This window comes from Oryzias latipes, chromosome 15, assembly GCF_053564925.1.
Source record: "Oryzias latipes strain Hd-rR chromosome 15, Olatipes_Hd-rR_3.1".
Classification (NCBI taxonomy): domain Eukaryota; kingdom Metazoa; phylum Chordata; class Actinopteri; order Beloniformes; family Adrianichthyidae; genus Oryzias; species Oryzias latipes.
In genome coordinates this window covers 20,683,697-20,710,251 of record NC_136251.1, presented here as the reverse complement: position 1 = coordinate 20,710,251, position 26,555 = coordinate 20,683,697, and the positions used below count along the sequence as shown (strand labels likewise).

Genomic DNA, 26,555 nt, shown 5'->3' with positions numbered 1-26,555 from the left:
GAAGCTTAAATCAAGTCTACGTGGGCTGATCTTTGCTCTCTCCTCCTCTCTTCCAGCGAGTCTCTCCAAGAATATGTCCGGACTCCTCCTCTTATGATAATGTGACAGTAGCATCTCCTCTTGGAGACAAGCTCCGCTCATTCTGATTATGTGATCTGTTTCCCCCACGCAGGCGTTCTGTCTCTGCATTCTCCCTCCTCGAAAGACTCCATGCGCACTCCACACTCGCCAGGCGCACGCGTGTCATACTTTGTTCACTAGTTGACTTTTGAAGTTTTTACTTCTCACAATAATTGTCCGACATGACCACGATGGCAACCCCAGCTACCCCGGCTTTGCTCCCCGCCGCTCCCCTCGGACACCACCCGGCACCGAGCTCCGTCTCTCCGGCTACTAACTCTCCGCCACCTGCGGCCACCTCCGCCGCCTCCTCCCCGGCTCCTCCGGTGGCGCACCCCGCGCTGCTCCACCAGTTCCGGGCGGACCTCTTAATGCACAACGGGACCCCGTTAAAGAGCGGCGGAGCTGCGGTGACCGGCGGCGCTAAACCCGTGTACGCCACCGCGTCCCCGGTGGAGAGCACGCCGCAGAACAACGAGTGCAAGCTGGTGGAGGTGAAGGGTGCCAAGCTGGCCTCGTTCACGGTGAAGGACAGGGAACTCATCTGCCTGCCGCAAGCCTTCGACGTCTTCCTCAAGCACTTAGTTGGCGGGCTGCACACCGTTTACACCAAGCTGAAACGGCTGGACATCACCCCCGTGGTGTGCAACGTGGAGCAGGTCCGCGTGCTGCGGGGGCTCGGGGCCATCCAGCCCGGAGTGAACCGCTGCAAACTCATCTCCAGGCAGGACTTTGAGACGCTCTACAACGACTGTACCAACGCAAGGTGAGGCGGCGTGGGGCAGTTAGAGAGGGTAGGGTAAAAGTGGGGGCCCTAGAGGCATAGATTTAGGTATACCAGGTGAGTTTGCAAGTAAAAGACCTTAATTTAAAAAAAAAAAATCCTATCATTTTAGGCCACTTGTTTTCACATTATGACAACTTGGTTTAAGACCAGAAACTAGTTTATCTATTTAAAAAGCAACCAAATTAAAGATAAACCAACTATTAAAAAAAAAAAAAAACTTAAATGTAGATGTTTGAAAACACCTTTGTCCATGTAACCCCTGGAATCTCCCACTAACTATAATTCAAATGCATAGTAAACACTCTGAAGTCCTGTTGAAGATTTAGTAATCCTAATAGTAATAATAATAATAAAACACCCTTAAAAGTTTGTGACATTATCTCCGCCTGCGATCTGTGGCTCTCTGATGTGCACACACATGCACTCTTTCTCCATGACACACTTACACTTGCACACATTGAATCTGACACTGTCATTCTGAGAAATTGATTCTTCACAGAAATTAATTAATTTTCATTTGGCCCCAAGCGGCAGTTTAAATCAGGACATGCTCACTCACTCACTCACTGATCCCTTTGCTTTTTCTCTCCTCCCTGCCTCCCTCTCCCTCCTTAATAACTTGCTGTCTTATCATATCAACACTCTTTAGCCCAGAGCATCAGAACAGAGGAGATGATTAAATGAATTCTCGGTATTTATGATGCGATTATGTAAATGAGCTGTTTTGCAGAACTCTGATGGTGACCAACTACATGGGTCATCAATCCAGTGTGGCACAGCGATGTTTAGATAAAGGGGCTAAATTGGCTGGGATTTGTGGTTTCCTGGTGCCTCAGTCTGCTGTTGTGCGGACCACATGCTCATAACAGCATGAGTTGCATCCAGAGGAGTTGTGGATTAGCCTTAGTTTGGGGAATTTATATTGTTTGATCCTTAATCCTCACTCCTCCGAGCATGAATGATCCAATTTACACTTGCCATTAACTGCAGATAGAGGATGCATCAAGATGTGCACAGATAAATCCCCTAAAAAAAGATTTGAACTACTTTTTCTGTTTTGTTTTTTAACTTAAATTACTGTAGTCCTTTGTAACTATTTATCCCGATGTTCTTTAGTCAATTCTTTTAAAGATATTTTCTGAGCCAACCCAGAAATACACAACAACTGTGCAAACTGTTTAAAGAATCATCTTCAAGCTCCATGTGTGTGGATTAACACCTGTGCCTAAGCTTTTGCAGCCCTCCAACCAAGACAAAATCCAGATGCATCTCCTGGCTGCTTTGGGATTTCTTCCATGCCTGCTGTTAATGGGAATGTTGTTATACAACCCCTGAAAATATACAGCCTCTGCCATCTCTAATTACCCACACAACACTTAAACAGCCTTTAGTTAATGAGATCTGAAAACATCACTCATCTGAAAACTTCAAACAACTTGCCTGAGTCTTTGTCTGAGGGCGTCAAATAGCCATTACTATCAGCCGCCAACATTGGAAGTTTCAGAGTTAACCGTAAAGTGGAGGAAACTGCATTTGCTAGCAGGTACTCGAGATGGTTTTAAAGCAAGGAAAGCCAGTTTACCAAACCATAAAAGTTTTAAGTGCATCTCCAAGAATATGATGATGTGGCTTTCTTGTAGCTTAAAGGCTCACTGAAGTTTCTGTTACTGATTAAGACAGTCATCACTTATTACATTCCTGCTCTGTACCAGCCAGGCTGGAGGAGAAATAACAGATCCGGCAGTTTAACATTACTAACAGAAATTCTATTTCATTATTCATTTGTTTCGTATATATTTGTTGTGTTTGCAGCAGACTTTTCCAAAATGATCTGCATCCATCTTCGCTTCCGTCCCTTCTTTCTTCCTGGCGTCATCAAACCATAAAGAAGGGCCCACTTCACCTTCATTCATGCTTTGGTTATAATTCATGCATAGGTGACACCCACACAGAGTCGCACGGTCACGCCTGTGCGTTTGCAGGTTTAGCTGCAAAATGACATTAGTTCCACAGAGGGAACATGGCGTGTAGGAGGCAACCTGATCCGCCGTCCCTTTCTTTCTCCTCACAAAGAAATTGTTTCATTCTCTGTTAGTAACACACATCCAATGCCTCACCCAGGTCAAACTGACTGATTGCATTACAAACATACTGTATGTACACTTTACAATGTTGGGAGTAAACACGTTGCTATTGAAAAACACACAAATACCATAATTAGAAATCTTTTTTGCCAATATTTACCCTTTTCACTTCTAGCCGAAGAGGACCAACAGGTAAGTTTGACTTTTTGTGAAAAAAGGAACAAATGTTTTTCTAGGTTTCCACTTTAACAGTAATAAAAGTTTTTTTTAAATTTAAAACAACTCTTGAAAGGTCATGTCACTATCTATATTAGTTAAAAACTTTGCTCTGATTTTAGTTGTTAAAAAGACAAAAACCGAAGTGTGCCACATTAACAGAAGTGGAGACCAACATAAAGAAAAAACAATGTTTGAGGGTCAATTCAGCCTTGTGAGTTGGCATCCTTTGTTGTGTGAGAGTGTGTTGTTTGTGTGCATGGGAAGGTGGGCTCCTCAAAAGCTGAGCCCCGCTGCCAAACCATAACTCACTGTCAAAATCCTTACTGTTCAGAGAGGAGGAGGCTGGGTGTCCGACTGCCTCCAATGTTCGCGTCAGGGCGGGGCGGCTGGCTCAACTCTGACCTCTGAACTCTTTTGATGTTTTATAGAGACGACCAGATAGAGAGGGCCTCCTCCTCCTCCTCCTCCTCTGTGGCAGGTTATAATGGAAAGTCCGTGCACACATACTTTTACAGACTCTCAGCTTCGTCTTGACCCTGGAATGTGTGAGAGGAATGCAGGACAGTATCAAGTTTGGAGATCAGGTTTTTCTTTTTTCCACGATCCTTTTGTGTGCGCTGTCCTGCTTACTTCTCTCATGACATCATCACAGAGGTTTTCCTAATAGAAGTGGCACACAAAGCTTCAGAACTCGGAGGGAAATCACGACATCAATCTTTCCCTGCCTCCTCTAACCGGCATCATAAGTCTTCCTGCTTACTGTGATGACGTTATGATTTATCAGACCGGACCGTGACGGCGAATACAAAACTCATGTGATAAACACGGATGGAAGGGACGGGAGAGCAGGAGCTGTAAACCGCTGCTAATGTATTCCAAACAAAATCTTGTTTAAGCAAGTCCATGTTTTTTTTTCCTCGTCTCTTATTCACAGCTGCTGCCTATCAGCACTTCAGTCCCTCCAAGCCAGTAGCTGCTTCACTGTTTTGACTGTAACACTTCCTCTTCTTTCATTACTTCTCTCTTTGCCTCTGTGTGTGTGTGAGGAGGAGAGAGAGATCTGTCATCTTTGTTGTGTTTTGTTTCTGTTGCACCTGTGCTAAGCTCCAGCTGCCATGTTTGGCGTTTCATGTTTCAGGTAACATACACTCGCTAAGCTTAGATGGCAGAACTAAATGTACGGAGTTCCTTTCTTAAAAAAAAAAAAAAAAAAAAAAATCAAACAATTTGTGTGTGTGTAGATTTGTGTGTGGCCAAAGTGTTGGCATGAGGGAGGACGTCTGGGTGAGATTTTAATTAAAGTTTGAGACAAAGAGGTCATAAGCCATACACCCCCTCTTCTACACACCTTGTACACACACACACACACACAATGAAGTGTTTTCTCTCTTTCCCCCCTCCTCTCCCTCATTCCATCCCCTCAGCTTGATGACTTTTCCATGAAAGGCTTTTTCATTAATCCTACCTCAGGGAACCGGTGCTCTCCAACATCACACACACACAAACACACTTGCATGCACACTTGTATATCTCCCTCCACGGGTCACTTTGATGTATCAACGCAACTGCAGACTAAACACAAAATTAGGCCCCGTTTTTATGCCCCCTAAAATGCAACATATACAAAGGCGGGCACAAACACACATGCACAGACACACACGCAGCGGCCATTAATTAGTGAGTGCAAATAAACAGTTGCAAGGGAAAGGGAAGCGGCTGCAGTAAAAAGAAAAAACTCCGTCTTTGGTCTCTGTGTGTTTTATTTTCCCTGCTGATGTTCACTTTTGTACAAGTTTGAGGTGTTTCAGTGTTGGTAGCTGCTTTTCCTTCAAACTCTGGACCTAAAAATACTTTTTCCTGCTTTTGTCAAGCTCAGTGTGCTGCAGAGGCCAACAAATATCATGTTGCAATTCAAATGCATCCAATACAGCCATACACGCAACGGCGTCAGCGTTCACACGTCTGTCTTTCCCTGTTGTGAATGCTTGTGTGACACTACCTGAGTGTGTTTTTCCCCCTGGTCCACGTGCGTGTGTGTGTGCGCATCTCCGCTGTCTTTGTGGGTGCATGTGTGTGCGCTCACGATATCTGATGTCAGCTGTCACATCCCAGTCGGTCTGGGCCCATAATAAGAGACAATAATAACAACTCATTAAAACCGAGGGCAGGAACTGTGGAGCTCATCGGCTCATCAAATTAACCTTTGAACACTTCATACAGACGCGCACACACACAAACGCAGACCCGACCCCACACACTATCACACACACAGACAGCAGTGTGCACATACTCACACACTACCTACACAAGCTACCTTTTTTCTCACACTTAGTGACTACACAATCTTTCTCTCTTGTCTTTTGGTGTCTCTTCATCACCCCCCCTTTCAGCCAGTGGGTGTGTCAACAGGGGATTGGTCCTTTCTGGTGGGTAATTGATGAATTATATGCAATATGCAAATGAGGCACCATTAATCTCCTGACTGACAGCTTCGTTTATGGGGCCTTAATGACGGCTGGATTAGATTCTAATTAAAATCTGCTCAAAGACACCCCACGCTAGGAAGCTGCTGCTTCTAGTCCATCTCCCTGATTTTTTTTATTACACCTTTCTGTCTTTTCTTCTACATGTGTTCATCTCTGGCTCATATTTTACACCTGCTATCATTTCCTTTTTCTGCTCTTATTGTCCTTGCAGTTTCATTTACCGCTTTTTTTCTTGCTGTCTTTTGAACATCTCGCAAACTCATGTTATGTCAAGCGGCTTGCGAGGGGAGACGAGGTGCGCTGGCTGTCATTAGGCCCGATGTGGCCCGTGTCATTTCCACTGTCAGGACATTCACACCGTTTAGTCAGAGTGGAAGTGATGTCTGACAGCTTTTGTCGTACCTCCTCGAGGATTGATTGAGCGTGCCGGGCGTAGTCAAGCCGCGCACACACCAGAACCAATGTGAATCTGCTTTAAGCCGTTACTGTGGACACCTGTGACGTGGCAGTCAAGGAGAAGTGATTGAGGAAATGAAGAGGATTGAAAGAAAAAGGAAGGAGAGCATTTAATAAGCAAACAAAACGAATGAGTAAGCTGAACGGTAATGAGGTGCTTTATTGATGCCATAGGGAAACTCCTTTTTTGCTAGCTCCTATCCACAGGGAGGACACATTTGCTGCTCAACCAACTTCCTGGAACCAGTCAGGCTTCTCTGTTTTGCTCATTGACACTTCAGCAGAAACATACGTTTGCAGACCATAGGACACTTCTTCTAATCAGGCCACCCATCTTAGTCTCAGCATGGAAAACGCCCTAATAGATCATGTTTTCCTGTGTTTTCTACCTGCAGTTCAAGGCCTGGACGACCGCCCAAGAGGCTGCAGAGTGCCACAGAGGGCGGGACTCACCACATGCTACCCCACAGTGGTCTGTTGCATGCTGGGATCATGCCTCCTGCAGGTGACCACCCACACCCAGTTGTATTCCTTCAGCATATGCAAGCATCGCAGAAACAATGCAACATAAGTGAAGCATGATTTGCATGAAATGTAAACATTTTTTTTATGGGGGTCGCAAACTTCTATCCTTTAAAGATATGTTCATGCTGCTTAACTTTTACTCCTTATTGTTTGTAATTGATTGGCTTAATTTGAGTTAATGCAGTAATATATGCTTTCAAACTTAGTTTTTTAAAGCTTGAAGTTGATAGGAAATCATCTAAAAGTTGAAGTCAGATTTTCAGCAGATATTACTGGTCACATTTTTAGCTTTGATTAACAATTTGTCATTCTGGACTTGAGCCAAACAAGGGTTTATAGTAAATGAATTGCATATCAGGCAGAGGAAGGAATCTAAAAGGAATGTACATTTTGCTAACAAGATGAATGATGGTTAAAACACATTTTAAAAGTGTAAACATGGATGGAAAAATTAAACATAACAAAAAAAGACCCAAATTATGTTCATTTAAAAAAAAAGGTTAAACTCTGGAATTGTAATTAAAATGTTAGTTAGTAAAATTATTTATCATATACATTTTTTTTACCAATTTAACTTTGCACATAGGTCTTTGGACACAAAACCTTATTTTTAAATCATATTCCATTTTTAGCAAAGATAAAAATGGGTTATTTTTGAAACTTTAGCATATTTTCATACAAAATAAATTCAGTGTTAGCTAATTATCAGTTTGTCACGTTCCTCTGCATCAAAAGCACAGAGAGGTAGGACTGTGGGAGGATACCCACATGTTGATTGATGATTCATAGGAACAATTGCAAACTTTCTTCAAAGAAATATTGGAATAGGTAGTGAAAACTGAAACACGATTAAGAGTTTAATTAGAGCGTGATTCTTTCTGTGTTTCTGAAATAAGAATCAATCAGTTTTAACTATGCTGTTTCTGAAAGTGGTGTGAGTCAACCGTCTGGGAAAGGTCATATGGCTGCTTGTTTTGCTGCAAACAACTCTGTGTTGGAGCGTCTGTTGCAGCCTGTGTGTGTGTGTGTGTGTGTGTGTGAAAGGGAGAAAAGTAATTGTTGGCACCTAACCGCTCTCAAAGTTGCCCTTGGCTTTGTGCTCCTCGCTGCAACCTGATCTTTTCATTCCCCACCTCAAAAGAAGCCATTTTCTGTTAGCCTCCGCTTCCTCTCACTGTTCAAAGGTGCTGGAGAGCTTGTGAGTGGATTTGTGCATGTGTGTGTTGTGTCTGTGCGAGCGTTCAAGAGCATCTTTCTCAGTGGGAAAAGAGTCTTTTTCCACCAAAGGAGAGGGCACGGCGGCAATGTCAGCGTCACTGATTAGAACTGGCCACATGAGAGGGGGGAGCAGGAGACGGAGAGTGAGAGGACATTTGAGCGTAAAAGGCAGGAAAGATCTTTGATGTGATCCTCCTTAGTCGCTTTTTCTCGCCTCCGTGCACCCGCACACATACGCACTTGCAACACAGTGGCTTATGTCCCGCTGTGATGCTGACATTTGAAAAGGTAAAGTTAGGAGAAGGGATAAGGGGCGGGAGGGGGATAGGGCAGGAAAAAGAAGGAGATGAGAAGATGAGAAGAAAAGGAACAATTTGTTGTGGCTGCTGACGTCCTGGGCAGACAAACTATTCACCTCAGACACCCATTGTCTGAGGGGGGAAAAAGCTCTCAGCAGTCGCGTTTGTTTCAGATGTTTAGATGTATCCAAGATCAGGAAATTAAGACTTAGGGCTTGTTTGTGTTTCCTCACTAGTGTTTGCACAGTTGTGTGGCTTGTCCCAACTTTAATAATTCACTGTGTTTGTCTGTATTAATGCAAGATATATTTAATTTTCTATTTTAAAGGCCGCCCCAGAGGTCATATTATCTTCTGAGGTTCAGGTCACAAATTAAAATGGGCTTTGGCCTCTTTGGCGCGTTTTGTCACTATCCATTACAGTTTATTTTAAAGTGTACAACCTCTATTAAGAGATGTTTTCGCTCTTTGTCTCTTTCGTTTATCCTGCTAAAAAGCCTGAGTGGCTAAAAGGTGGCGGTGCTGCTGCTGCTGGGTGTCGTCCCGGGTGCCGTGCTGTGGGATGTGATATCCCTGTGTGGGTGAGATGAATGTCTGGGCTTGTTCCTATCACTGCTGACTGGCTGGCGGACTAAATGGCCAGTGCAGCGGTGCAGTCAGGATGAATGGCTGGCTTCTGTCTTCACATGACAACCTGCAGCCTACCCACGGCTCTAATCCTCCACCAGAGGTCATTGATCTGGCTCTTATTGATTCTTTTTCCCCCGACTTTCTCTTTTTTTGTCCGACCCTCTCTCAGATCTCTCTGCCCTGGCCAAAAAGATCAAGCTAGAAGCAATAGCCAGTTACCACAGCAACCAGCAACATGGCGCTACAAACGGTGAGAATGGTGACCACAACCCTGGACTGGGTGAGTGTCATCTTTTTTTTTTTTAAATCTATTTGCACTTCGAGGCGTGTGAGGAGTATCTTTTTTATTTAAAGGTGTTTTCCGTACAAAAGTTGAAGCGCGCTGAGCAGCTGCTGAGGCTGATTAAACTGCGATTCGACATCAGCTCTCCTTGTTTTCTTTTAAAAGACAGAAAATGAAAGCAATACAGAGCAGTGCTGAGTCACTCCTGCAGTTCAGTAATAAACATCTGGGTTAAGTAAACTAAATCATCAAAACACATGGAGCTGGGTCTTTTCCCACAAGTCTTTTTCCTCCGTTATGGTGAAAAACTGTGAGCTGGAACCCACTCTCCAACTTGAATTTGTTTCATATTTAAAAGATTAAAACAACAGAAAACAAAGTACAGACATAAACTTCCCCTCCAGGAGAACATATCTGTTCATTAAGGTGGCATCTGTTCAGCTTATTTTCCAGTTTTAACTGGACAGATGCAGCCATTTCTCTGTAATGTGAGATGAGGACTCGTTTCTAGTGAGGCTTGGCTGTAAGAGTCAGTTAACTCATATCAAATTAAAAACAAATGAAATCAATCTAACAATACCATTAATCCCTTTTCTTTCAGATCAATTCTTGTTTTTTTTCCCCTTTCAGTTGGTTTTTAACAGAAATAATTATGATTTTATTAGTAAAAAGTTCATCCTTTGTTCAGTTTAAATCAATAGTTGAGTGAAAATTGTGTTTCATAAGCAACTAAAATTAATTTAGAATGTAAATGTACTCAACTGTAAACCTAAATAAAATAGATTCAGTATTTCGTCAGGCCTGGTTTCCAACATGCAGTGAGGACATAGTTAGCTAAATATGTTTTCTTGCATTTTTACTCAGCATCTATAAATTTGTTTCTGGTTTGTCAGAGTATCCCTGACCATTCTGCTTGACTTAATCCCCAAGAAGCCAATAAAGCGTCCCTAAATGTTGAGAAAACGTTACCATGATTTCTCTGGTTTGGGAAGAGTTTTGTCCAAATTACTGCTGCAACTACTGCATTTGGAACCAATGAGCCACAGGGGTCCACGTGAGGAGATTATAGATCAACTTTTTTTTTAAATTTCCTGAAAGCTTAAGGCTGCCTTTATTAATCCTCTGAGTCATACCATTGGATACCTTGTGATTTTTAAATTATTAAAACAACTATTCATTTGTACATGTGGAAAAGACCCTGTACAGGCATGAGTAATATAAAGAAAGAAAATCCAAACAAACAAGATGACAAAACTACAGACTGCTCGCTGAGACTGAAGAATTGAACAGATTGTTTTATCCAGAGTAACGCATCTATGATGCATGCTTTAACTTTTGTTTAGGCCTGGCTGCAGATAGCTGTGTTCTCACCCGTATCACAGACTTCCACTGTTTTATCTGTAGTGGGGCTTCCACATCAGATTTTGTCACGCACAGCTGCCGCTCTGTTTTCTTAGTGTGTTTTCTTAAATCGTTTCTGTTAGGTAGCGGATGTGGAGTGCTTTTTTATTTTATTTTACTACTGTGGCTGCTGGTTTGTTTTTATGTTACATTCCTTCATCTACTTCTGAGGTTTGCTTCTTCTGATCTGTGTTTGGAGATCAAACTCCGTGACTCTAAGCATATGCAGGTTAATGTTTTCAATTGTTGGGTGGTTTTGTGAAACATTTAATGTCACATTAGTGTCAGAAGAAAGGTAAAGTAGCTTTGCCATCATGTTCAGATCTGCCTAAATCCTCAAAGTAAGTTCAGAAATGTTTATTCATCCTCCTTTTTTTTCCCACTGAAGGCCAAGTTTGATATATTTGATTGCCGACCTTATGGAATAAATGTAAATCATTTTTTGCCGTTTTTTTGTGTGCAAAGTTTGGTAAGCAGTAAGTTCCTATTTACAGTTCAGTCCCTGGAAGGCCCAAAAGCTAAAAGTGAAATCATCTCAGCTGCGGCTATACGTTTTCATCATCTCTTATTAAAAACTGTTGCCTTTACTGCATTAATCCCCAGCTTTGGAATGAGGGTGCAGCAGCAGAGCAGCAGGGTAAGCACACCGGGATGATGGAGAGATGAATAAGATGAGAAGCTGAAGCCAAATCAATAGTCTTCTCTCTAATTCACTATCCTGAATGCAAACGACAAACGCCGGGCAATCGATGGCTTGGAGGGGCACGCACACGCACGCGTGCACTCGCACAAACACAAACGGGGACAAGCAAACAGATCGGGCGCGCCGCCCCTGCTGTTATCGACAGGTTAAAGCGACATCAGTGGGTTTAGACAGATGACAGGGCTTCTGGAGGTCTGCGTGGAATACGCTTAACACTGTAGCTCTGAGAACGAAAGGAGAAACCGCCCTTGTGTCTGAAAAATGACACAGAGATACAAAAAACAGTCTTTACTTTGAAGTGTTTTCTTTTTTCATCTCTGTCAGTAAACAGCAGCAGCATTAGGCATTGTTTACCACTGTATACATTCGGTTACAACTGTCAGCATCTGTGCGCAGTTTGGTGGCTTGGTTACCACCAGCCATTATAAACCTGTAAAGCTTAATCACTGTTAATGACAGAGTCAAGTGGGTACACACACTGCCAGCACAGGCATACAGTAGATACAGACCTAAGCATGTGTGTGTGTTTTTTTGTTGTTGTCTTTTTTTTTTTTTTCACGCTGCCACCCACAGCCTTATGGGAAGTATAGGCCCCAACCAGAGCTTTAACCACTACAAAGGCAATCTCAAATTACACACACATGCACACACAGACACTCACAAATGCTGAGTGTGACACCTTATGGGCTGTGGAAGAGTGGGGAGCAGCCATTTCTGCATTTAACAAGATCTTCTGGGAAATTTACAGTAACTGTTTGTTTACAGTAATGGTTTGTTTGGATAAACATAAGAGAGGCACTTTGACTTTTGATGTTTTTTAATGAAACATAAGAGAAAAAGATGGGAGGGCAGCGAAAGTGAAGAGATGGGGAAGGGGGAGGGGGAGAGAGAGCAAAAATGTAATTATGGAGGCAGGTGAGGCTGGACAGAGGGGCAAAAAGTGGAGCGCCGCTTTCCAACCAAGGCTTAATATTTGGCTGTTAGTTGATTGTCGGAGCATCTGGTTATTCAACTCTATTCAGACGGATCTTTTGTTTCGACTGGTTTCTGCTCTGGGCAAGTGACAGACTAATCTGCCAAAACGCACAAAGCCCTGCACATATGTCCGGCGAGGCCGCCTCATAAAGTCAACACCTCCCCTTTTTTTTCCAGAGTTTTCCTTTTCTTTTCCTTTCTTCCATGCGCTCTTTATTTCCCTCATTTATTTGTTCTTTTTCATCGCTCTTTTACTTCCTCTCGTTCTATTATTTGTGACAGTCGTGCAGAATGGAGTCCGATATTTTTTGCCTTTGTGTTTATAATTACCCAGCGTGCATCGGTGGCCCGGCACCAGGACTGCCATCAGCTTCTTTTGTTCCACTTCCTCCCTGTGTTTCTTTTGTTTTTGCATTTTCTTTTATTAAATGATAAATATTTATGTCACTCTATCCCTCCCCCTAACAGGATTGTTTGTAACATGAATAGAGTCACTGCAACATCCCACTACCGCACTTTGAGAGGACTAGATTTTCTTTGCAGATAGTGAGGGGCTTTTCCTAAAGACAGGACAACAGTTTGCCCGGCATTGTGCAAGTTTAGTTTCAAGTGAAGAAATCGAACCGTATAACCCATAAACATTAAAAGAAAAAAATCTTGGTTTTATTTTAAAAACAGTTTAACAAGTGGTTTTCAGTTTGAACCCTTTTAGGCACAGTTCTCTAAACTTGTCCTGTTCTGTCCAACACTTCTTTCTTCCCACTTCTGCACAGTTTAAAATCAAAGTGAGCTTCATTTTTAATGACAAAAAGTGTCATTTTTATTGACCCACCCAGATGAAAATTGCGTTTTTCATGTTTTTAACATGTCCTTGTGGCATTTTTCTGATAGGAGGACATACACTAAGCATTTCTATTACAAAGTAGCATTTTTGATTATTTCTCTAAACAAATCTTTGGGAATCAGGAGCAGATGAAACAATTTAGCTTGAAAAGTAGTGTATCTGTGAGCGGGCCACAAGCTTCCAGCTCTGCTCCATTCTGATGCATCCACTTGGAGACGATAGATTTGTGTACATTTTTGTTTTCCTCAGGATGGGGGGTTAGGGTGAGGTTCCTCCATGCCAACGGTCTCGCCCACAACTTGGAGGCAATTTCTAACGAACTCCTGCTGCTCTGCGTGGGGTAGCATTTTTAAAATGGCTCAAGAGATGATTGTTGTGGGTCATTAAGCTTTGATGGATCAGAACAGTGAGCTTTGGATGCATATACCAAATGAAAAGTACACTTATTTTTCTGAGCTCTTCCTGTTCTCTTCTTCTCCAGTTCTGGATCAGTTGCCCTTCATGATGATGTCACACCCCCTGATCCCGGCCAGCCTGGCGCCGGCCTCGGTTTCCATGGCGATGGGCCAGATGAACCGACTAAGCACGTTGGCCAGCATGGCGAACGTGGCCCAGCTGAGCGCCAGCTCCCGCTGCAGGGCTCCCACCTCTGTCATTAAGGTGATCTCCTAAGTCCAGTAGCCTCGCCAGCCAGAACTCTTGGAAGTCTCAGGAACACTCACCTTTGTTCCAGAAAAAACTTTTTAAACCATCAACATCCAGGGCATAAATCATAATTTCCAAAATGATGATAACTACTTTTTTCTCTTTTTATATAAAGGAATTAGGATTCAGTTATGGCTAAAATCCAGCAAATGTTTGCCTGCGGGTATCACAAACTGTTTTTTCAGCTTCTTTCACATCAATTTGATATATTTTTACACTTTTATGGGATATAAGCAGCATGACAAAAATCTGCCACCCTGTTTTTTTAATTAAAAAACACTTATTCCTTTTCTAACATTTTATAATAATTAATAAAATTTCCCAGAAATATTAATATAAAGAGGTAAAAAGAAGGGTAAAAAATAACTACGTTACAAGAATAATAAAGGTTCAAGCACTACTCTTATAGTAAATTTTAATCAATATGTTTTTACAATGGATCGCTCTTTTTAGGACTAGATTTTCCCAATTCATGTGTCTTTTAAAGTCTTTTATTTGGCTTTCAGACAGAGATCTTTTTGTCCATTATGATATATGAGTACCGTATTTTCCGGACTATAAGTCGCCCTTTTTTTCATAGTTTTGCAAGGGGTGTGACTTATACTCCGCAGCGACTTATATTAGAAATAAATTGAAATAAATACATTGTTAATACTCCTGTTATGTTCATTTGTGAGGAACAGAGATGATGTTCCTGGCTAAATTTGATGTATGAGGTATGTTAAGTGTTAAGAGTATGTTAAGTGACATAGAGAATCAGCAAACCTTTTTTACAGTAAGATCTTGAAGGCTAACAACATAATATTCTATTTTCCAATGATTTCATAGATTCAGAAATGCAATAAAAATGACTACATTCTACAAATACAGGCTGAAAACAGAGTATTAGTTGGCCAATGATGCTTCATGAAAGGAATAAATAAATAAGTATGAGAAAGAATTACTGTGAAATTATGAGATAAACAGTCTGCTATGATTGTGTCATCTGAGTTTGTGCAAGTTATTAGTTCTTGGTCTCAGATTTTGTCAAATAAATTTCCCGTCAAAATGCGACTTATAGTCCAGTGCGACTTATCTGTGTTTTTTTCTACTTTATAATGCATTTTTGAGCTGATGCGACTTATAATCTGGAGCGACTTATAGTCCGGAAAATACGGTAGTTATTTTACATTTTTCAATATTACATAACCAATAGGACACTTTTATGACTGCTAAAAGTCCTGAGTCCACACCAAAGCAGCTTGAGGTGGAGTGATATCTTTACTTTAATCAATCGTGATGATTGGCAAAAGGTCTTGCAATTATTCATAACATTTTCACTGTAAATTATGGTAAAAATCTAAAGTTACTCCTAAAATGTACAAAATAGCAAATTTCTGCTGTTGGGATAATAATAATAATAATAATAATAATAATAATAATAATAATAAAAATGATAATAATGACCTGTATTACATTAGAGTTGAATCTGTTGACATTAATTTTAAAACGTATTGAAAGACAAAAATTCAAAGGGTTGAATTACATAGAAAAGCAGTCCTTCACTTTTTGAGCTCAGGTGAAATGGCTTCTGGGAAATTTAGCACCATATTTTGCATCATCCAAGTGTAATTGAGAGTTGTGGATTAAATATAAATGAAAATGCATTAAACTTTATATTTATTGAAACATATTAAAGATTTAAATTAGTATATTTATAAAATTATTAAAAAATTAATCTATTAAAAATAGATTTATGTGAATAAAATAAACCTTTAATGCCTTCCTTGACACCACTTACATTTTTTTTAGTGCTGTCCCTATTTGTTTTTCATCTGTAAGTACACTAACTTGTGTGCCCTTTAACCTACTTTGTGGATAATTAGGAACGAGTGCAGGGCAGCCCCTCGCCTGCTCCTTCCCTAGAGGAAGCTCAGATGTCATCAAATCACAGCAGCAGTTCAAATTCACCGTCACAGACAGAACGGACTGCAGAATCCACACGTGTGTACTGACTCATGTGTACTTTTACCTTATTTTACCTGAAAATGTTGAATTAAAAAAAAAGTTCTCTTTAGATTCCCTTCATGACGTCCTGTCGTCAAGTCACAGCATGTTGGGACACTCTCCTGGGCTGATGCAGGCACCAAAGGAGGCTGATGTGACTTCAGTGGAATACAACAAGGAGAACAAGAGGAGCCACTCTGACAGGGGTAAGACAAATGCATCACTGCTGCCTGGCTTTTGCTGCAGCACTGCTCTGACTCAAGAAAGCTTACAGATCAAAAAATTTCATTTTCTGCCGTTTTGATGACTTGTCTACATTACTTACATTTATTGAATTAGAATATTAACCTCAATTTAGAGGTCAGCTTTTTGCTGTTTTCTCAGAACGTCTTCCTACAGTCATTAATCACTTTGTAATAATAATGAGTAATGATTGCTTCTCAGAAAAAATCAATCTCCTTTGGACAAAAGCTGTCAATATGGAACAACAAGCGTTCACTTTCCATCCATTTGAGTCATCCCTTTGGCTTAAAAAACAACAAGTTAATGAAGTCTGGTGGCAGGTCAAAAAAGTTTACCTCGCCTCGCCTTTTGACCCCGCCCCTCCTCTTTGCCCGGGCCCCTCCCTCTGGTTTCAGACAGAGAGCAAAGACAAATAATTCCACAAAACAGGACTTCACTAGACAAGAAAGCAGTGTTACTGAGTGAGCCATTTGCCGGGCCGCGGCCTAACGAGCCAGGCGGCCTCCCGCGCTCTCAGCTGGACCTAATCTGCATAACGACCACCTCTCTGTCGTTAGGGCCCACGTTGCCACGGCGCTGCAACGTCAGTAGTTTGGTTCTCTCTGTCAGGGAGGTTTGCATTAGCTTAATGAGGACTGCTGAAGGACAAACAGTCAGCAGAAACACGGCGAGAGAAAGAGGAAGGGAGCCGGGAGAGATGTTTGCATGTTAGTTTTCGTGCGCTCGCCTGTTTTCTAATAGGAAATCCCATTATTCAGTAATTGAATAGAAAAATCACAAAAGGCCTCTGAGGTAAAGTTGAACATCAGTAGGCGTACGGACAAAAGTGATGGTCCCAACAGCGGCTTCCACGTCGCACTTATGCGATTGATTCCCCATTGATTTCCCTGCATGCAAATGAAAGACATGTACATTTGCTGAATTGAAGGCTTTTGTATTTGACCTAGAACATCACAGGCTAGGTTTATCGTGGATTGAACAGTTTCAAAGAGCTGTCATTCTGTCAATCCATTGTAGGATAATCATTTTGTGTGTGTGTGTGTGTGTGTGTGTGCGTGTGTGTGTGTGTGTGTGTGTGCATATGTGGGAGAGAGTGACCGTTTTAGCTGTGTATGCTATTTCAGTGGTCTTTGAACAATGTTTCCATGCAGCAAAGATCAGAGGCCATCCCTGACATCTCACTCCCATTAACCAAACATCAGCAGAATTTTATTCTCTCTGTCTTTCTCCTTCTCTCCCCCGTCGCCTTTTCCTTCGCTTCCGCTGACTGGCAGTCTTCACGTGGTGAAGTTCATTAGCCTTGGGGATGGGTGGGAGAGGGATAAGAGTGAAGGGGGGTGGGGGGGTGGGTGGATGAAGTTGGGAGAAAAGAGAAAAATAGACAGTGACCTTGCTTAGGAAGATGGGTAAATGATCAAACAAGCTGGCAACCATGTGGGTATGTGTGTGACAGTGTGTGTGTGAGACAGAGTGAAGTAAAGTAGGCGTAAAACAGTAACTCAATAAAGGATCAGTCACATCCAAAGAGCTTTGGGAGCCCACGCTGCTGACTGTGCACTTCAGCGGCTTCAAGTGTGTGTGTGTGTGTGTGTGTGTGAGCCACAGGAGTGTAGTTGGATGCCCTCCGCTGAGCTCACCAGCACCTGCTAATTACCTTTCTCTACAGAGCAATGCTTTTAGCAAGAAAGAGGGAGAAAAGGGGAGAAGAGGGGGAGGTATTGCTTCTCATCTGTGAAACACCTTGAACGTGACAGTTGCCAAGACGTGGGGCCGTGGCAGAGCAGGGGAGGTGGGCAGATTTGGAGCCGAAGATGCTGTGGTCAGCTAAGTAGAGAAAACAGCGTCATTTGTCACAGACGGAGAGAAAAGCAGCAAATATCGCACCGCACGTTTCACGCTCGTCTCTGCTTCCGATAACCGTCGGCCTCCCAGGACGTCTCCGTCCTCAGCGGCTCAGATGACAGCCGCTATGCAGAGTGGAGAACAGACTGATGCAGTGGAGGAAAAAAAAAAGTAAAACAGAAAATAGCTAATCTTCATCTCTGTCGCCAATAAGGGAACATGGAGTTCTCAGGTTTACAAACAGATGGTCATCCATAATGCAGGTTCTTAGCTGCTTTTGTGGGAGATGTCAAGCTGTGACGCATAATCAATAGGCACACTGCCATCTAATAAAGGGTAACCACATTTAAAAAAAACAAACTAAAACTTATCTTTGCACATAGCAGTTACGGCACGGCACACACCTGTTCTGCTTGGCTGAATATGTTGACATGGAGTTTGTAAATGGATCACAAAGTTAAAAATTAGCATAACACTTTAGTCATGATTCATGTTTGCATGCGCTGCGATTATTAATACACCTGATGGCCTGCTAAAAGTGTCTTAATAGCCAAATTTTGTGTGATTTTTATTTTTTTAATTTAAGAAGAAAGGAGATTTATGTCGGAAAGTTGGGATTGTTGTAAAGAAAAGAAAGAACTCCAATCTTACACAGAAAATCACCTGGAAGTAATAAGATGAACAAGTGTTTTTTACTTAACAAGAAATCTTGTAATATATAATAAAAACAAAGAGTTCCACACAAGCATTCAGAAAGGGAAAAATAAGCTAAAAAAGGTAACGTTTGGATATAATCACTTGAAATGTTTTATAGCCTAATAATAAGTACTTTTTTGCTGGTTCTAAGCAAAAGGTTTGTATTTTTTTGTTTGTTTTTATGTACCTAATTGTAGTTCAATTTAATTACAGCAACACAAAACAAGTGTAATAAGCGTAAAAGACTAATTTTAGATCAAAATGTGAATAAAACAAAAATATGATCTTCGTACTAGTTGGCCCATTTTATTTAATTCTCATAAGATCGTAAACTAGCACTTATTCCTAAAACATAAATCCAAAGTTTTGTCCAAATTGATGACGACTTGTCAGCATTTCCTAAACTTTAGAAATAACATTCTTAAAATTAAACCAAAGATTTCTGTGAAATTTGAGTGTTTTTGAGTCTCAAAACAAGTTTTTCTATTGTCAAGAGTCAAAGGATTTTGACTCATTCTAAAAATAATTTCCTTATGCCTAGATCCTAGCTCTCAATGAGACAAAACTTTCTCATCTGTGATGCTTTTGAGAAAAGCTTGGAAAGATGTAGAGCAAAGATAAATTAAAAACCTAAAACCAGGTAAAATATATAGAATGTGTGAAAAGAAATTTAAATTTTAAATTTGCAAAAAGAAGAAGTAATGAATCTTGAACTATTGCTTAAAAATTAATGTTGTAAAGATTTTTCTTTTTGAAATTCAAAGTTTTAGTTATTTTTTTAAATTTTGAACCTCCTTTGTGTGAAAACTTGATCTTTTTAAATTAAATGAACATTTATAATGTTTTTACTCTGAGGAGTGTGCAAGTAGTTTAGGCTGAACTACACTCCTGACGCATTCTGTCAGGAGTGTAGTTCAGCCTCACTGTTTGACTTCAAACTGTCTCTCTGCCCTCCAGATAACAGCTACTTGGTTGCACAGTCTACCAGGGAGAGCTGTGATAGACAAGTTGACCAAAAGCTCCCATCAGGCAAGGAGAGCTGCGAGAGGGTATCTTACCCTGCAGGACAGAAGCTCCCAGCAGGTCTTCACCACACTCCCTTCATCTTCCCGGAAGGCTTGTCCTCCATAGAGACCCTGCTCACAAACATCCAGGTGAGGCTCTGCTGGGGCTTTATTGTTATCATATTTTTAAGATGAATAGGAAAAGAGATGAGCCGCCCTCTGGGATTTCCTGAAATGGTAAATAGCAGACATTTGGAGTAATTGGGTTGGGCATGTGTTGACCTGTTTCTCAGATTTTACTCGTCTTTGTTGTAACGCAGTCACAATAAAATCCTTCTCCACTCAGATTTTCACAGGGAGGGGGGAAAACAACCTCATGTGACCTCAATGTGTTAGCAGTTTCCTGTTTTTTTTTTTTAAACCTGTTGTTAAAGGATCAGCGTTGACTTTCATCAAGGCATTAAAAAGTCAAACTATAAACTGAAATATTGCCCAAAGAAGTAACGGATATTTCCACAGTGGGAGTATTTACCGTACTTAATTCCCATTACCATAAGCCGATGCTTTAGTTTGTCCATTTATCTGGAAAACACAGTGCCTTTGTTGAGGTGCACACGTCTCTTTGATGAAGCACCTCTTGGCTCCTGTCCAGCATGTAACCTGTTGGTGTGCGCCTGTGTGACTCCAAGCAGGGCCTGCTGAGGGTCGCCATAGAGAATGCCCGGGCGCAGGAGAAGCAGGACCAGCTGGAGAGGACGGAGCTGAAGATGGAGCTTGTCCGAGAGAGGGAGCTCAGGGAAACCCTGGAAAGACAGTTGAGCATGGAGCAGAAAAATAGAGGTGCATCAAAGTTTCAACAAGATAAGAAAAAAAACTGTTTTTCATGTGGACGCCACACGATGACGAGAAACTTTGTGCTGTCTGTTGAATTTATCCACACTGGCGCAGCACGTGTTTTAACACCTGAACTCTGACAATTCTGCTGTGCTGCTAAACAAGGTTGGTTTAATCCACTTCTGAGCTGACAGGGTGTCCATTAAGTTGGAAATCAGATAAGGAAGTGAGGACACCCACTGTATATTAGCCCTCAAAGCAGCTGCAGAGGTGAATTAGGCTTAAGTTGGCAGTGAGCGTCAAACTAAATCAAGTTTGCCAAGTTTACAAAAGGTAGCGTCAGAACAAATTCCAGTCAAGGACATTTTTCCTGATGTTACATCAGGTGGAGAAGAGCTTCTTTTATGTCACATAGTTTTTGCAGTTTAAAATTCCTTGTTTATTCCCAACCTATCAAATTCCAGCTGTGACTGTTCCAAACTAAAATAGAAGAAAGGATTTAAAATGAATAAACAAATAAAGCCACTTTAAAAAAAAAAAACTCTCTAAAAGGTTTTTTTAATCGCTTTTTTTAAAATAGCGTTAGATATTAAAGTCCCAGTCCAATCATCTATTAATCTATTGTAAAAGTGTTCCCCATGGTCTTTACATCATGATAATACCGTTTTTCTAGCAAAAACAGCATAATAATAGCATCAAAAAACCTGTGTCATTTTTTAGGACATAGTTTCTGTAGAACAAGAGTTGTTCATCAGAAATTTGCCTCTAATATGGGGGCAGGACTGCAGGCGCTGAGTGAGCCTGTCCTCAATTCCCATCCTCCATCTGTTTGCACTCTCTCCCGCAAGCTTTCAGCCCCTCACAACCCCAACCTAACATTAGTGGTGCAACAAAAATAGCGAGCAATATTGGAGTTATCCAGCCGTACAGTTTTGAGCCAGATACCAACTTAGACGAGGAAAATAAAGACATGCATTTATTTAGTCATCTGCCAGTGGATGCATCAGAATGGAGTGGAGCAGGGAGCTGGTGGCCTGCTTACTGTAGCACCTATCACAGCTTCAAGCTTTTACAAATGACCTTTGTTCGTCTGCAATTTGAATGAAGAAATACTCAGAAATGCAATTTTAATCTTATTTAATCTTCATTTTCTTTATAAATGTTCTCCATCATGTAAAAATGCCACAAGAATACATTACAAATACCAAAAACACGATTTTCAGTGGAGTGGGTGTTTGAGAAGTGTCATAAGGAACACCATCAAAAGGAAAACCACACAGAAAATAACTTTTTTATTGCTTTTTTTAAAAATCTTTTTTCTTTCTTTTTTTAGTTCTGATTCAAAAGCGTCTCAAAAAAGAAAAAAGAAGCAAGAGGCGACTTCAAGAAGCCCTTGAGGAAGAGGTCAAGCTGCGCGATCAGGCCGAGCACAGCCTGCTGCATACTGCCAACACTCACTTAGGTACAGAAACTGAATCCTTTTTTTTTTATTCCACATATTATATTTCTCATTTGACTCCAAACCTCAGCTAACGTTACAGCAATTATTTTAATCCTCATCTTGAATGTCAACAAACTTTCAAAGCAACTTTATCTTGATTGCTTATCATCCTCTAATTAAGGGTCTTTATTAATTAATGACCAAACTGCAGGCCATCAATCATCCGCAGTCCTTCCTCACACAGAAGCTGTGACCCAGGACGTGGACGGGAGCAGCCACGACGACAGCAGGCTGGACAGCAAGGCGACAGTACAAGGTAGAGCTGTCCAGGTGACAAACTCTGCTGCAATCCGTGTGCGGCTGTGAGGACAGCCTCACATTTAGATTAACAAGGATATTCTATATTTACTCATGGAAGAACAGAGCCCCTGAAGCTCAGAAGACTATTGCGCTTGTGAAACACTACACAGAGTTTGCAAGAATTATTGTAGGCAGTGATGAATTGGTTCTTCCGTTATGAAAAAAAATTCAATTTTACGGCAAGAATAGCAGTAAACCTGCTGCCTGAGATTTATTATGCTCCTGTTGACTGAGCTAGGACAACAGATTTCATTATTTCACCTACTCACTGCTTTTGATGCCTAACTGACCAGTCTGCTGGAAGGGTTTTGAAAGATTTCACATGGAGCTCGCTCCTGAGAAATTGAACAAAATGCAATGAAGCATGAGGCAGTTCACTGGGGCGACTGTTTTAATGGAGACAGGCATTTTAATATGTTTATTTTTGCCTGCATTATTGTCTTCATAGGGGCAGTTTAATGGGAAAATCCCACTTGCCACATCTTTGACAGACAGAAAAACGGCCGCGATCTCTGGCTCGGCCTTATCAAAAGAGTGCGTGGTCCCGGCCCACCTCTGCTCCGGACTCTGCCAGGAGCACCAAAGCAGACAGTGTGCTTGTTCAAAAGCAATTTTTAATTGAACGTCAGTGAAGCAAGAAGAGAACTGGCCACTAATTAATGGCTGTCTTAATTGTCCTCATGACGAGTTTGTTTGGACATCATTTGCATAATTAACACCCAGTAATAAATCATTTAAGAGGGAATTGTCTGTCAGACAGCAAACCAGGATGTTGTTCCTTTGTGCCAGGAAGTTTTTTCCTCCAAATATGGGCATCAGGGCAGAAAAATCACTTTGAACTTTATAATGCTTCTTTGTGAATATTGCTGCTTTTTTTACCTTCTCCACAGTTTATATAAAAGGATTGCGTTATCTCTTTCTTTTTTAATCAACATTTGAGTGTTTTGAGTAACATTGTTATTTTTTTGCATGGGGGATTTCAGAGGGAAGAGTGTTCCTTCAGACCACCGGACTGTTCTGAGAAGAAGCTAAAGCAGTGGAAAGATGAATGATTAATGGAAAGACCGGAGCAGAGCGCGATGAAGACTCTTCAATTATGACCAATATAGCTGACAGACACGCTCAGACCCACCGTGGCACGTGGGAAACAATTCTCCAGCTTCCTCCTCATTTCAAGGGTGACACCTGAACTTTAATCATTGTTCTCTTCTTTAATTTATTGCATTTACCTTCAAATCCCAACTGGAATAGAACTTTATTCTGATGTTGTGTTTGGCTGTGTTTTCTTTTAATCACGGTTTATAGTTACTAGATGATAAAGATCATAGTTGTTTGTTGTCAGTGCAGTTTTTTTTTTGGACACAGGTGATGAAAATAACTTGTAACAGAGATGTGTACATATATATAGTGATCACTTTTATTATTATTATTATTATTATGGTAAAAAAAAGAAAATCCTAACTGCATGTTGTACATTCAGGTAATGACCTCTATTGTGTATGTTATGCAGTAGTGCAGTTTGACAATACAAACAATACAGATCATTTTTCATAAACTGTGTTGCTCATTGTTTCTTTATTTTTAAAGTGATGCTTTTGATTTAGTTTTTTTTTTTAACTTTATTGTTCAAATATTATTTTAGAGATGTATTTAAACATTTTTAATCTACAGCATTACCTCTTATTCACAAATTTATAATAAATTCTACTTTATCTGTGTTGGTATAGCGCAAAAAAGAAATGTATGTGAACGTGTGGAAAATTAGGATGCATCGATTATATTCTTCCAAATAACATACATGCCCTTTTTGACATATTGGCAGGAAGATTGTCGGTTTGTTGGCTGGCATTGAAAGTGCCCTTTGGTTTAATAGATTTGCAATGCAAAGAGAATTTTGACGTAAAACCTTTCTAATTTGATTAAACTGTGGATCATTCTGAGTCTCCTTTAGCAAAGCAAACACTATGTTTTTATAAATGTGGAAATATTTTTCTGTAATTCCTTTAGGCTAGGGGTCTGCAACCTGAGGCTCTTTTAGCCCTCTGTTATGACTCTTTGCCTTTGAAAAAAACATGCAAATGATTTGAATAAATAATGGGTTTGTAGTTTTATGCTAATTAATTAAATTTTGCCTTTTATATTTAGATTTTTAACATGTTAAATAACTGAGAAAAAGGTTTAATCTACTGTCTGACCATGTTTGATTTGGCTTTTTTAATTTTTTATTCAAGTAAATCTATTGCAAAAGGAGGATCTTATTTGACACGGGGGGGTTGAATATTAAAAGGATGCAGTACTGGGAAAACTAAAAGACTTTAAAGTTCTCATTTGTTGACAAATTTAATCCTGTTATAATTCAATATTGTATATGATACAAATGAATGGCTTAATGGCCACAAAAACTTTGTATTTTTCTAACTGTTAAGTGGGGCGTTGTGTCTCTCGCTGGGTTTTGGTCAGAAAGAAACTGCTCCACATGGCTCTTTCTGTGTTAAAAGGTTGAAGACCCCCTGTTTTAGGCCATAAGGATCTCAGAAGATTTTTTTTTTACTAGTGACAAAACTAATTTGTTTTGTAAATGGGACAACATGATGGTTTTATTCAGGATTCGTAGAGCGCTTTTTTTAATACAAATATTAAATTAAATAGGCTATCTGTAAAATAAAACAATAACACTACATTAAGAGTTGCTCTTTTTGTGGGATCCTTTTCAGCAGCAGGAGTTGGTATAATTCTGGGACACAATGACCTTAGACACCCTCCAAAAACCCAAACTTAACTGGACCAGAACAGTGCCCTGCTGATGTAAGAGACCTAAACTTGATACTGAGCTTACTCCTGTTTAATTACAGATAACAATCACATTTTTCTTCCAACTTGCATCAAGATTTCTATATAAATTTGTTTTGATTTTGAGAATGCCGTTCATCGAATTGAATATTTCTGCAGCCCGATTCAAGCTGTCATTTAAAATGTTGTATATGTGTGTTTCAAAACATTGGCTTTTGTAGCACCAATAATAAGCTGAGTCTTTATTTTTAGTGCTTTCAAACTACAGTCTAGCAAATGATGGTTATTACACAATCTTAAAATGAATATCTGAGTATGTGTAAGTTTAAAGGATTGAAAGAGAAACAAAAAGTGTGAATGCGTTTGAAAAACAGTCCAATTGAATGCATTAGAGTTTGTTCTGGAGTCAGCAAAATGTTATCTTAAAGTTTTTTACGTATTAATCTTCAGGTTTCTACTCATTTAACTTTGTCAAAAATGTCTCAGTTTCCTTAGCAAAATCAGACAAACTGTGGAGCGGGACTTAAAAAAGCCTCTGACACGGACAAGTGCTTCCTGAAAATATTTCCAGTGAATTGTAAGAATTTACAGAAATGTGTGAGAATGAGTCACCGGGTTTTGCTAAAATCACCTCAGAGGCTGGCTTACTGAAAGCGTTGGTGACTTCATCCGGTGCTACTTCTCCTCTGTCATGCTCCCTTGTAACAGTCACTGTGTCACATAAACACACACATACACACACACATTCCTCACAATTCAATGAGTAGCATTGTCCTGCTGAGAGATGTGTAATGGAAAAGATAAATGGAGGATAAAGCTAAGGTGACAGGACTGAGCATGCATGTGTCTTCCTGTATTTGCATGTGTGTGTGCGTGTGTCTGCGTGTGTGCACTGCACAACAGACCAGCAAACCATCTGCTCATCTCCTCTTAATGAACAAAGCAAACAGCAGGAGTCAAGGCTGTCTCCAAATCTGGGGTCCCTTTATTGGTGAGCGCACACAAACTCGCACACACACACAATTCTGCACTGTTTAATCTGATTATCTTTGATTGAGAACAGGGGCAAAGCAACCTTTTTAGACCTCAGTCCCACATCAGTGACAGAGAAGGTCTGAAACACAATTAGCAAGCTGTTACTGAGCTCTGCTTTGCAGTCACATCTGACCAAAGGCAGCCAAATGAACCAAATGTGTGGGAACTAACCAATGGAAAATAACACAACTGCATCTGTGGCCGATGAGGAAATTCAACTCTATTAGACAGCTGTTCACCAAACATTTTCGTATGTACTTGGACAAAACACGAGCCGTGGATCAAATGGCTCAGGCGCAAGCATGGCCAGGCAGGAAGTGTTACTCACATTTTGATGTGAATAAAACCGGCAGCCAATTGAAAATAAGACAGAGCAGGATATCTGCAAAGGAAGTCTGGACCTTGACAAGATATGACACTGTGTGCAGAAAGCCAGAAGACCATAAGAAAAAGTAATTAATCTGGACTTTGTGTAGCCACATCCTGCTCACAGACTAAAATGCTGTTACCACTTTGTCAGAAACCAACTCACACAACTTGGAGACGTGCAACATTCCTCATGCTGCTTGGATGCATAGCTGACATGAAAT

At 40.7% G+C, this 26,555-nt stretch overlaps 1 protein-coding gene across 16 annotated transcripts; it reads left to right on the top strand.

The window, feature by feature from the left end:
- dachc (dachshund c) lies at positions 1-23,695 on the top strand. Of its 16 annotated transcripts, none has more exons than XM_078932193.1 (11): positions 1-886; positions 6,548-6,657; positions 8,993-9,073; positions 13,511-13,689; positions 15,600-15,717; positions 15,792-15,926; positions 19,459-19,655; positions 20,198-20,345; positions 21,673-21,801; positions 22,025-22,096; positions 23,124-23,695. In XM_078932193.1, the coding sequence occupies exons 1-11, from the start codon at positions 303-305 to the stop codon at positions 23,159-23,161; spliced, it is 1,791 nt and encodes a 596-aa protein (XP_078788319.1). In that variant the 5' UTR covers positions 1-302; the 3' UTR covers positions 23,162-23,695. The 16 variants fall into 16 exon arrangements, with proteins under 16 accessions (XP_078788319.1, XP_078788315.1, XP_078788318.1 ...); XM_078932189.1 differs by having other exon boundaries at positions 80-886; positions 21,992-22,096; XM_078932192.1 differs by having other exon boundaries at positions 80-886; positions 20,195-20,345.
- Positions 23,696-26,555: the final 2,860 nt, after the last annotated feature.

Excerpts from the sequence above, each read along its gene's own strand:
- dachc (XM_023963418.2), top strand. The coding sequence starts at position 303 with ATGACCACGATGGCAACCCCAGCTACCCCGGCTTTGCTCCCCGCCGCT. Across the intron at positions 6,658-8,992 it reads TGGGATCATGCCTCCTGCAG|ATCTCTCTGCCCTGGCCAAA; the intron begins GTGACCACCCAC and ends ACCCTCTCTCAG. Across the intron at positions 21,802-21,991 it reads TACTGCCAACACTCACTTAG|GCCATCAATCATCCGCAGTC; the intron begins GTACAGAAACTG and ends ACCAAACTGCAG.